General features: G+C 33.8%; 1 protein-coding gene across 1 annotated transcript in view; it reads right to left on the reverse strand.

Moving 5' to 3' along the window:
- The window catches only part of LOC112451711 (cAMP-specific 3',5'-cyclic phosphodiesterase, isoforms N/G), a 315563-nt gene that overhangs the window by 300748 nt on the left and 986 nt on the right, over positions 1-13829 (reverse strand). The window contains exons 2-3 of the mRNA XM_025011533.1: positions 1927-2125; positions 789-903 (exon numbers count right to left, since the gene is read on the reverse strand). Coding sequence (XP_024867301.1) covers positions 789-903; positions 1927-2125 — 314 coding nt within the window. The remainder of the gene's footprint in view (positions 1-788; positions 904-1926; positions 2126-13829) is intronic.

The raw sequence follows: 13829 nt of genomic DNA on the forward strand, positions 1-13829 counted from the left end.
ATGATAAGCAAGATATGATAAGAATAATCACAAAAAGCGCTAACATGTATCACCCTTACCCGAGTGTGACACGTGGTATATTTAAATAATTTTCCTATTACTGCATAGCGCTGACATGTTAATTACAAAGCTATTTTAATCATAATTATTACTCGACACCCGTATAGTCGGATCTTCAATGGATCAGTGCACATTCGCATCTATATGGGTTGTGTGACAAAGTCAAGATTCCCTTCATAAGCATGCAAATTTATGTTAACGATAACATACACAACCAAATTACCATGATAATAACATACAGATGGATCTATTTTCCATCAGTGGACCCACGTGAATCTGCGGCAAGACCAGTTAATTATTCACGTGACAATCTGCGCGAAAGGAAACCGAAAAAAGAACACCGTAAAAACGTAACGCGTTCTAATGGCACCATTAGTTTTAACGGTACTGGATTCCATCGCTAAATATTATATAAGTACCGCTAAAATCTCGTTGCAAAATAACTACAACGGTTTTCGTTTCGGACTTACGTCAGTAACGCGTACAATACAAAATGCTCGAGTGCCACGTTTAGCGCAAAAAGATGAATCGTAAATTATAATTTATTATAAACCTCTCTCCGATTTAAAGCGACGTAAATGCACTTTCGCAATGAGTCTCCATTATTATTTGCCATGCGCGCAATTCGGTGCGACGCGACGGAGACGATGCGGTTTATCGCGACCGAAATACGCTGTTACAGAAACGGAAATTGCGGGAAACAGCGAAGGAGATTCTATTAGACTTACCTAAGTGCGCGCCACTCCCCGTCTGTGGTTGTGGTCGGCGCGGACGTGCTCTTGTTCGGAAGACTCAGACGAGGACCGATGCGCAATGTCATGGGTCGTCTCCTTCGCGTGTAATCTGAAATAATCAAACGGTATAGAGAAATCTCCGAAAGCGAGGTCATGCTCCGAGGTCTTGCACGCGTAATCCGCCTCCTCCCGGGGGAGGGGAAGGGGCAACATTGTGCCTGGAAGGCAGGTGTTTGCGGAGAAAACATCGATTTAAAGGGATTACCACCGCATGGGATTGAATGGTGATGATGATAAATTCGATCCCACGCGTGTAGACAATACATAACATGAATCGTTTTTTCTCGTAAAAAACCGACGAAAATGATTGTCGGACAGCCGATTGTGTTAAACCTGTTATGCAATTTTATTTGGACGGATACAACTGATACTTTCCAAATTTTTACTAACAAAAGTTAAAAGTTTCATTCCGTATTCTCTATTGTGCATTGTTTTTAAAATAAAAATGTAATTTATTTTAAGAGCTTTAATATTCAAATAAACTAATTTAATACAGAAATAAATAAAATTCCAAAAACAAAAAAGATTTATACAAAGTCACGTGATCTCCGAATAATCTGTTTTCAATTTTACTAGAAATTTTCGAAAATCTGTAAAGGTGCCTTTTCACGTTAACGCTCGACGCTCATTTTTAGCAAGTAAAAATCTTCAGAAATAATTTCTTTTATTTATATATGTATCCATAAAATATTATTACTTGAAGATATTACTTGAAAATAATTAATATTTTACGTATTTCAAAGTCTATGTTTGATTGTACTGGGACGATTAACGACGATTCAGCGACGACGCTGAATATTAAACAAATTCAACTTCATTTCTTTGACGCTAGCGTCAAAGCGAAACCACCACATTCACCTTGTTGACGCTCATTTTCAGCGTCTCATGAATTGGCACCTTAGTTGGCAATATGAATATTTATATCTCTAACTGAATATAGCTTATCTTTCATATATTGTATCTATTTTCTCATTCAATCTCAATTATTGCAAAGAACAAAGGCTGATGGAAAAAAACATTGTTTTTGTTATTTCTTTCCTCACGCGTGCTTTATGCAAAATAATAATCTTACCATTCGCGGAACAAAGTGAGTTCCGTCCGTAAAAGACATGCGGCGATAAGAATTGCGAGTGTGGATTTGTGGGAGTTGGCGGGGAGGTCCGACTCGGAGCTGATGTGGTAGTCCAAGGCGGTGCTGTATCCCGTACGGCATTTGATTCCGTTGAGACAACGGGAATGTCTTTGGTTACCCGCACTTCTATTCCCACAGACTGTAATAAAAACAACCAAATATTTATGTGTTAAAAAAATATCATACAGAATATTTTTTACAGCAAATTTCAAACGTAACGATCATTCATCGAATATTTTAATATTCAATAAAAATATTGAATAAAAATAAATTTTATCAATAAAAATATTGAGAAAAATTTAAAGAAAACATAAAAATTAAAGCTCCGTAAAAATAAAAATCTATTTGAATTTATGAGAAGAGACAAAATTTTATTACTTTGTTATACGTATAAACAATAGTTACATATTTTTTTTTATTTTTAACTACAATATACAATTTCAAATATATTATTGTCTCGATAATTTAATCAATTAACATTGATTCTCATGTTTACAAGGACAATATAAAATAAACATTTGCATCACAAATTATTTAAGTCTATCGCACTTACGACAGAACCGTTCTATGTGAAAATATGTTAATAACGTCAAAGAAAAATTTTATTGATCTCCGTTTTATATTCCGCACAATCAAGTCGCTAGACCACAAATTCGGTTATAACTAACCGAAATTTGTTCAGAAATTTCATGCTTCATGCGTGGGTCGTATCGAACTATAACTACTGTTACATTGTCTATTATTACGAACTGAATTACGTACAAATGGCGTCGCGAACAGACATCGGATGCGTCTACGGTACTATAAAATGTAATTAACCGACACAAAGGCAATCGTTTGTAATAAAATCGAAACACTTAATCGAATTACAAATATTACTCCGTGCCGAGTGACTAATTGTCCGTTTTCACCAACGCCGTTTAACTTGAACCTTAGTTCAATTCACTCTTTGTCTCTTTCTAACAGTCTCCCTTAGAAACAGACAAAGAGTGAATTGAACCAAGGTTCAAGTTGGTGAAAACGACGTTGGTGAAAACGCCGTTGGTGAAAACGGGCATGACTATGGGTGCGTTCCGTTTCACGCATGATGTGCATAATGCATTATACTTATCCTTCTTTCATTCGGTGAACAAGAAGAATAAGTAATGCATTATGCGTATCATGCGTGAAACGGAACGCGCCCTATATCTGTCCTCGATCGTAGGGATTACGGTTCTAAATTAATGGTATAATATACTTTTCCGGAATTTCCACCTATTTACTAAATAGTGTTAATACGAAGCAAAGTGTAAAATTTCAACGTAGCACGGAAATGTTCGTATCGTTAGATTAGAAAGCTATATATATAGTAGAACGCATTAATGCAATTAACTGAATACTAAAAGGATTTGCAGCCTTTATTAGAATTAAATCCTCTCAGAGTAAAATACTCAAATCTAAAGATACCAATAAGCAATTAATCGTGAAATTTCTCTTTTCCAGAATAATGCTCACAATAATTTTATTTTGAAAAATTGAATATATTTAGATGTTACAAAATGTCAAGATTTTATGTCAAAATTCAACACAAAGTGTGAGAAATTATATCCACAATTAAAATTTGATGTAAAATTATGTAACACTGTAAAATAATTTACTTTAAAAATCAAAAATATAAAAATCTGTTACCTGTATCTATTTCACACCGTCGTGTGAAGCTAAATATCAGCGAGAAATTTAACATTATCAAATAATAATGTTGTATATACATATAGATTTGTGTTATACGAAATTGTAACGCCAATGCGCCCGTTAACCAAATCACTGCGCGTAGGAATAATTGGGAGGATGATTATTGCATACCAGAATATGGTCGACGAATACCGAGTAAATTGTCTAATTGATGAACAGTTTCGTATGATGTAGATACGCAAAAACGTGACTTCGTTATCCTGCTCCTGTTTGGCTAACAACGACAGAATACCGTGTTTTCATTAAATGGAATCAATAAGTAAAATTATAAAGATATAAAATGTTCTCGTTAACATTTGTACATTTCTCTCCGCTTCTCCAAAATAACGCAGAATGCAATGTAAGCTCACAACATTCGTTCAACGTTTCAAATAGCATTAAAATCCGTAAAGCTCTTATTGAATATACAATGAAATTCCGCTGCAACGCATACCGATGTAATATTTTCGTCATATAATGAAATTTCATTCAATATCTAGCCGAAGGCTACATGTTTTACCTTTTTTTAATATAGCATTTATTAAATGAGAAATTTAAATTTCACAAGAAAAACTACAGTTTTTCTTATTAATATATTAATTATAATTATACGAGATGTTTTTAATAACATACAGATTTTCAGAACATATATGACGGTTGAGCACGGTAATAATGTGACTCTGAAACTATGCGTTTGCATATCATAAGTAAAGGGAAATTATGTCCACGATCAAGTGCACTCGAAACAGTAACATACTCGATATAAAATTCCATCTCCGTTGGGATTTATTGCAACAATGTAATTTTCGTGTCACTGCAGTGTCTTGCATATGTTGGCATTAATATCGCCATCGGCTTGCACGCTTTGAACTTTGCATTCAATAGAAATAGGTATACAAGGACACGGATATCGAGTGGCACATCAATAACTGCTATTGATGACCAAAGAACATGATCTTTGACAAATACAATTCTTTCAAATGCTAAACTATCATGCAAATCAATGAATAATCTCACTGTATTCGACAATATATCGATACATCACCCAATACATCATAAAACTATTTTTACTAAACTTCAAGTTTTACGGAATTTGTTAAAAAATTAATTAGAATTTATTATCTTGTAAAACTTTTTCGTGAAACCTCATTGCCTTATATATTATCTGAAACGTATCTTTGTTTGTATTGTGTAAAAATATATTTCTCCTTTACGTGTTTAATTCACATATTTTTCCTTCCGAATCAAATAAACGCACCGAGAAGACGTCACTCGTTTATTTACCATAGCAAATATTTATCTACGATGCAAAGCTGCTTTATTGCCCTGTGGACCACAAGTCGTAATTGCATATCGATCGAAGGGTTTCCCTCTTAGTTGTATTTTCTTTCAAGACAAATCCCAACAACGGATAACCGTCTTCCCTGGTCTTAGCGTTTATTCAGTCCACCGGCCAAACCGATTATCTTTACCGTTTTCCGTGATCGATACGAATATCATGATAACCGTCTGACATAACATTAAAAAAAAAACGTGAGCAATAAAAGAAAATGTAAAGATACAAATCGAATATATTACAATCATGGTATATATGTAAACTAATTATAAGTTAAATAATAATTATGGCATGCGATATGTACCTAATATAATTAAGATTTTTAGTCAGTAATTTTATTTGTGTGTAAATTTCAATTATTCAACAAACAATTTAATTTTCCAAATCAAATTATAACAACATTCGAATTTAAAGACGTTTATTTCCATAATGTCCACAATCGAATTTCATTTGAGCAATATCTTATTTCGTCAGCATCGTGACGAGAATGATATTCATCACTTATCGTGAAAATTAGACGGCAGAATTCCTAATAACAAAAAAGCGTTGTTTCCCCTCTTGACTGCTCTTTAAAGGGATTCCAGCGAAATGAACCTTGATGGAAAGAAATTAACGAAGGGGAAGCGTTAAGCCGTAGCTTTCCGACCGAAGCTACTGGGTGTTGCATAATTTATTCGAGCCTCGAAGTTATTGGTCGCATATCTCGAAATTGTAACTTATCCACTCCACACTTGCTATGTGTAAAAAAAAAAAGCTATCTTTATACATTCTCCTTCGTATCAAGGATTTTCGCTATAACCCTGTCAGAAAAGTTCGCGGCAGCTTATCAACTAATGGATGTCTCTACGAAAACGTTATACAAGACTTTTAAGACGGATAGTATACACGTTTCATAGAAAGATAATGTATATCGTGTCAAAAAGGGCTTTGCTGCAATACCTTGACAACGAGATGACAAATAAACATGCAGTGGGAGGATATACATCGTATCATGTGTATATATATAATATCGCAGATCTAAATATTTATGAATTTTTACAAGTGCACTTTGTAAATGTAAGAGAAGATTTTACACTGATTTAACGCGAGAAGTTGAACAAAGTGACATTATATGCGAGAGCATGTCTGCTCGAACGAGAATCACAGCACATGCAGAAAAACAGAGAATTATTATCTTCTGCATATATAATAAAAACAATACAATTGTGTGTGCATATATAAGCATCGCTCACTCGACAACATGCAACGCACGGGATCTACAGGTGTTCGTGAAGCATAGAAGCACAGTGAAGCATCGCCGGATTTATTCAGAGGACACGTGCTCGCGGTCTTATCTAAAAATCGATAAACTAGTAACGTAACCTATGCATACGTAATCACCGATTATTTCCCGGTTGGGCAGTAAAAAATCGATCCCTCGTCATAAAATTTTCCTCCTTCTTCCCGCGGGAGTCACTTCTTAATGCTCTCTACCTCTTATCTAAAGATATGCGTTTCTCAAGTTGTGAATAGATTTACATAGTGTCGCGTAAAAGGAATGGCACCTGCTGTTTATAAATAAATAAAAATTAAAAAATTACTCGGAATATTAGTATGCGGGTTAGAAAAGAAGTGAGGGAATCTATAAATATATTTAGATATTCGACTTATGGCTGTATATGAATTAATTTAAATCCGAGTTTAAATCGCAACTTTCAGATAATGCAAAAAATTATGTAACCGTTGTCATTAGCAAAATACAAAATAATTTTCTAAACGTTAAAATATTCAAACTAATACCGAATTACATCCACGTATGTGAGCAAGATTACAACTAAAGAAAAAATACGATCTTTTTAAAGTTTTATTCGACGAAGGTGGAAACTGAATATCTTATTTCGATGGGAATTCTCAAGAATCAACAATCTCATCCCATGGCATAAATGAGAATAACAGCCAACAGACCGTTACTGGGTATATCTAGAGCCGATGGCAAGTCTCAAGAGAATAAATCGAGGTCCTAATACCCTCGCACGCACTCACACACGTAAAGGGAGCACGTTCTGCGTAACCGGCAAAGATAAATTGAACTCCTGCGCCTGACGGAATCTGGTATATATCAACTCGATCGTGGGACATTGCGTAGGTATATCGAGACTACAACAATCGAATGACGAGCAAAGGCAAGCAAACTTTCAAATAAAATAGATAAGAAAAAATATATATACCTCTCCTTTTCGAAAAATCCAGTGCAACGGTAATATAATCAAATTTTTTTTTAAGTTTTAAAGAACTAAATTCACATATAATTTTCACTTAAAATTAATTTTTTAATTTTCTTACAACAGCAAATTAGAAATTTGAATATATTAATATAAATATTGTGTTTTTTCATAACTACAAAGAGTTCTTTCTCTCAAATTTCTAAAAAGATATGCTCAAACACTGTTGCATTAAGAAACTAAATTTCATATCATAATCTATGACACGCTAATTTACGAACAATATATACATATACTTCCTGTAGGAAGATATTCTCGAAAATACAATACAATAGCTATATAATAAATAATTGCTATCACAATATAAAAATAAAAACAACGTGAACAATATCAGAGTTAATCACTAATTAAACGAGCATTTTTCTAGAATTTCCAAGCTTATTTGTTCTAAGAACATGCTTCAATATAGCCTACAAGTAATCAAATCTCTAATCAAATTACAGAGAAAGCTCTTATTCGATCTTTCAACTCTTCCTTCCTTATTTCGCCGATAGCGTTGTTACGAGGATAATACGAAACATCCATCAGGTAAGTTCCTTTCGAAAATACACAGTCAGATGTGCTATCAGGAGATAAATCCTCAGTGTATATAGAAATACTCCTCTGACTACCTCGTATAACATTACTGTGCTCATCCAGTATTCTAGCAAATTAACACAATCTTGAACAGCGGAAGGATTTTAACAAATCACATCGATATATAAATACTGAGTTTATTGCGCGAGTTTAACTAATATTAAAATACGGAATTAATAGCGATTGTTACAACTTATTAATTAATCGTTGCATCGCGCAACTTGAAGTTGATCCGTTCCGGTGCTCGCGGCGTTCCGTTAATGACCGAAAAATTAGATAATGGCATCGATAATTTCATCCTGTTACCGTACGGTACGATATGATTAATATGATCGAGTTAATGGCTAATTAAAACGCGATGGGCCGTCCCATCGAAAATATCACAATCAAAATTCAGTATTGTGTATGCGCAATACATTTTAAACGAATAAATCCTGTGAAATACATTATTAATGTATTATTAATGAAAAATCGATTGAACATTTCCTGTTACTTCAATTATTCGATTCAATTTGATTTTTATTTGATTGATTTGATTCTTACTCCGCACTCCCTCGATTCAAAATCAACAAGCAAAATAAATTTAAACCTAAAAGTTCGAAGAGCGATATTAAACATATTCAAAAGCAAGCATAATTAAAAAAAAATCACCACTCGTAAACATTATAAAATAATAATTTGTACTTCCTATTTCCAATCGCTCCGAATTTTATAGATAGCGCAAAATATAAATAATTTTCATTTTAATGTGTATGAAATCGTGCGAATTAATTAATTACGCTGTTGCGCGCTAAAAATCAACCTCAACTATCAAAATCAATACCGATACAATGTCGTTACGATATTAGTGCAGTTATACTGAGTTTGAATTCCACGCAATAACGTTGGTCAGCTATTTATGATGGCTGAAGGCGTGTTTAAACACTGCACAATATCGATATACTGATATTAGTTCTATAAATTTTAATTAATCATCAGAATAAGTTAAAGTATTATACGTTGGTCACAGAACACTATATATAGAAAATTTCCAGCAAGCGAAACAAGTCGACACAAACATCGTTCTATCTTTCTGTTTTGGTAATGAGTAACAAAGATAAGACGATACTTGTGTCGACTTCTGTCGCTTACTGGAAAGCTCCCATTAATGTGGAATGACTATTGCGCGGCAAATCTTCCGTCCAGCTGCAACTGAGAGCGACCTTTGGCCTTCCGTTACAGGGGGGAAACTCGATATTTCATAAAGAACTGTCTTTCAAGCGGACGTGAGAAAATGTAACAATACATATAAAAAGAAGCAATCGTAAAATGATGGCGCGTTATCAATACGTACCAAATGATTATATTTATAGTAATACAAGAATATATTACTATGTATTACTTTTGTGAATGTGCAAGATTATGGAAACTGAAAAGAAACCGACTAGAGACGATTTTTGTAAGTATTGACATCATGTAATTATGTAATTATTGACATTATGTAATTATTGACATCGTCGTGATGTCAATAATTCGTTAATCGTTTAACATTTGATGCGACATACGAGATATGTTCGAATGGTATTTGACACGACAAAAGACGAGACGTGTCACGCTTCTGTGCGCACTCTTCTGTGCGCAAACTTTTCACATTTATCGGAAACTCGACGGAACCCGTCGAAACGAACTTCCTCTTTCATCACACAAATGCATTCTTCAAGATAGAGCGGTAAATGATGTAATAGCCCATCAAGGACATTATCGATGTGTCTACGTATATGATGTACTCATCATACTGAAAGATATTTTGATTCAAATGATATAAAGCAACATAACAATCTGTACAAAAATAAAAATATAAACAAAAGGAGCTTGAGAACGATCTTTCTTCTTTAAAAAAACACTTGAAAATGACGGAAAAATTGCTCAACCCCTCTAGCGTTACTGACGAATAAAATTAACGAGCAACGTTAATCCCCATTTCACCATGAATTTATCATATATCATCAACGTGAATCAGATTGGTGCAAATTAACGACACAACAAAACACGGAAATGGTAGGTATAATGACTTTCGCCGAAGTTTCGTCGAGGTTCTAAAGGCTTTGAACCATAACTTCCCGGAAATAACTTGTGACTTATCGCAGACAAGTTATATTCAGCGGCAGCTTTATTCGCGATCCATACCAGGTCGCCGAGGAAATGCGACATGCCCTTATTATTCAGGACAAGATCAAAAGTGTGCACGCATTGTTTATCATGGAAAGTGACGCGGGGCTTAGTGATTCACAATGAAACGGTGCTTTGTAAAAGTTACCGTCGCGTCGCGTCCGCGACGGCAAATATTTTGACATCGTCAATGCATGCAGGTTTTTGTCACACGACGAACAGCAGAGGCTTCATTAAGTTTGAAAGTGGATCGTTTCTAAGCAAAACTAAACAAAAGTACGAAAAGCACAGTATGTATCGTAACATTACAAGTAGCATTGCGAATAAGAAGAAAACAAACTGCGACAAATGAGTCTTTATCCTATAACCGAGAAGCAATTCAGCACTATTTAGCGCCTAAGAAAATAAAATTTTACGACGCTGGACAGATCCGCGATGATTCCTCTATTTACCGCAATGCAAAATTATCTCCGGTGCGCAATGTAACCCCGTTTCACAGTAATTATAATTTATTTGAGGCGCTAACGGCGACGACGCGCGAAGTTCTGACGCCATCGAGCTTGTGACGTAGTTTATATCGCGATCCGATTATACAGGAATGTAACACACGTGTCTCCTTTGAAACATTTCTTCCGATTTCTCGAAATAATAATTGAATGTTATCTTAACTTTCGTTTGGAATATTTCTCTCTAAATATTGCGCGTATATATTATATCAAATATTTTTTGTCATATTCCAATCTGAATATTCAAACACTGAAAAAAAAATTTTTTCATATTAAAAAGCCTTACTTGAATACTCCTAACAACATATTTACTTAATATAATCACATATTTATTTAGAATTAGATATCTTTACTTAAATTAAGTAAAAATAAATCCATTCAAGTGAATGAAACAAGTGGTCGAATTAAGCAATCTCTTTAAAAAATTAATAAGGGAATATGACGAAAACATAAAAAAAAAATCTCCAAAAATTTAAGGATTGTTGAAGCTGAAGAAATGTCAAATGGAGCAATCGAGATTCTTTGATTTTGTAATTATTGAATGCATTTATGATTCCATAATTAAAAATTTGATCATTAAAAAAATGTAAAATTATTATACTATGTTTACTTATTATATTATGTTTACTCGATGCCTCATATTTGATATCATCAAGCATGATGAAAACTAACCAATAGATGAAACTATTATTAATTAATGAAACAATAATAATACTATTATATATTATAACTACATTATACAATATAATATAGTTTTCAGTCACACAATTAACGATAATATTGTCCCATTATATTCGCGCTCAATTGCAAATACTTTCATGTCTTGTATATCGATGTAACAAAATGTAAACATGCCCGTTTGCGTCCATGTAAACATGAACGCGAATTGATATTGCTCATATATGATGGATGGCTAAATCGCGGAATTAATACAGAAATTAACGTGCACGTTAAATTGCGAACAAACTTCACGAGAACCGCAAAGCCCGCGCGTTTGAAGCATTATAATCTAATCGGCCGAGATATCCGAAAGAGTTGCATAATCACGCCAATCGCGTTTCTCGCGCATTTATCCGCATTCATCGAAACCGCACTGACGTACGTTCGACACAGATTTGTCATCATGTCCACTTATGAGTATAGATCCTTCTGCAACCTAACAATCAAATTATAACGTATACTTTGTACTATGTACGTAAAATATATCAAACAATGTGTGAAACAAATAATCTGGAAAAAAGTCGCAATTTAAATTTTTTTGGAAAATAGGGTGCAAACCATTGCATTTGCACCATCGATTTTACACAATCAATCGCCTTTTAAATTCGCTATAGCGAACGACATTCCGGGATTCAATAAACAATACGTAACGAACAATCATGCATTTAAAAAAGTCCATCTAAGTCCGGGGGGGAGAAAGGACTTTTATCATTTATTATTTATATACAAAAAACTTCATACGTAAATTGCACTAACTTATATTTGTGACGAATTAAATTTTAACGAAGAAAATGTAACTTCCCATTTTTTACAAGAGTATATTTATTATTTATATTATTAGTATAATTCATTAATATTATCATATATCAATGCAGTGCGCGATGCGTAAAAGTAAAGCATTTTCAGACTCCTTATGCTTCCTCTTTGCCCATCTCGCTAACAACACGGAAACGAGGCCAAAATTGTTAGTCGCAAAGGCACATACACACATTGATAACTTTACGGAAAAGGGGCAAACAAAGCAACGGACGGCAGGTAAAGCGGAGGTTCATAATTAGGTTGTTAGCTAAATGGGGAACACCGCATGCAAATAAGCGTGCGCGACACCACGCACAAATTGGCACAAGGCACTCACTCACGTGCCTTCTCAAAACGCCATTTCAGATCTATTACACACGTACGTCTAATTGTAAAAGGTGTGGTGCAGAAATATTTCTTTCGGCAAACGAATGGATCGAATTGCTACCCCAATCGATATTATGCAGAGAGTCGCGTTTAATAAACATCAAACCAAATTAACAAAATTATTTAGTTCACTATTATCGAGAAGAAAACATTTAGATAAATTTTGTTATGTAAATATAAGATCAGAATATAACCATCTACCAGAAGATTTATTTTTTTCAGCCATTCTAACATCTGCATCACAGTCGACTTATATGTACATAATTATATATATATATATATATATATATATATATATATATATATAAAACTTATATAATTCCCGTGCATAAAACATGGAAACTTATTTCAAGAAAGAAGTGTATCTTGCGTGATTTAAAAGATTACTAATAATCGCACAGCGCAGGAGTATTAAAAAAATATATATTTTTTTAAGTGATATTAATCGTGAATTTATCAGATTTTCACTCGCGAAGCAGAACTCAAAGAGATCTTAAACTCTGTCGTATATTAAGATCCGTTATTGAACACGCCCGTATTGTACAATTTTCACTTTATCCCGCGCTAAATTTATCTCGACGTTTGCTCGTGTATTTACGCAGGAAAATCAAGAAGAATAAAGTGATAAGCAAAGGTGACAACAAAATTCATTTTTAAAAGTATTATCGTTAAATATTAATTAAAACTATTAATAATCAAAAAGCGTCGATGTAATTTCTAATTTAAGACTGATACACAAAATAATTAAAATAGTTAATTTTAATTTTGCTCATCTTTTCTCATTTTTGAACTGTTTCAATATCTACAAATAAAGTAAAATTATTTAAAAAAGCTACGAAGGGCGAGAGATAATATGCTGCAGGATTATTTTATAATTCTTCACGTTTATTTAGGTACTAATAAAAAATACATTTTATTAAAATCATAGATCAAAAGGTACGTCGACAAGCAAAAAAATAACGCGCTTCAACTCTCTCTTCCTGCCCCCCGCCTCTCCTCTCCTCTCTCTCTCTCTCTCTCTCTCTCTCTCTCTTTTTCTCTCTCTCTCATTTCTGAAAACGTAAAAATACAAATAGAGCATCTGTAATATTTTTACAGAAACCTGCATTTTAATATGTCGAAAGTGTGTGCGGATATAAAATGTTATAAAAACAGACTAAAAGAAAAAGAGTGAGAGAAAGGATAGAATAACCGTTACCAGAAAGAATTTCCATTTCTGGTGCGCACTTGTCTTTTCGACCCAATCGGCTGTGTAAAATAATCCGAAAAACAATCAAACGGTGAATGAAAATTGAATATTCGATTGACAGTCCTCCCAGTTCACAGCTCTAATTCTGAGGCCGTCGCGCTAATAACTTATCGACACAGACGTGATTCATTAACTCGGAACCGTAAGCTACT

The sequence above is a fragment of the Temnothorax curvispinosus genome, unplaced genomic scaffold (assembly GCF_003070985.1).
Source record: "Temnothorax curvispinosus isolate PA1 unplaced genomic scaffold, ASM307098v1 QBEX01002454.1, whole genome shotgun sequence".
Classification (NCBI taxonomy): domain Eukaryota; kingdom Metazoa; phylum Arthropoda; class Insecta; order Hymenoptera; family Formicidae; genus Temnothorax; species Temnothorax curvispinosus.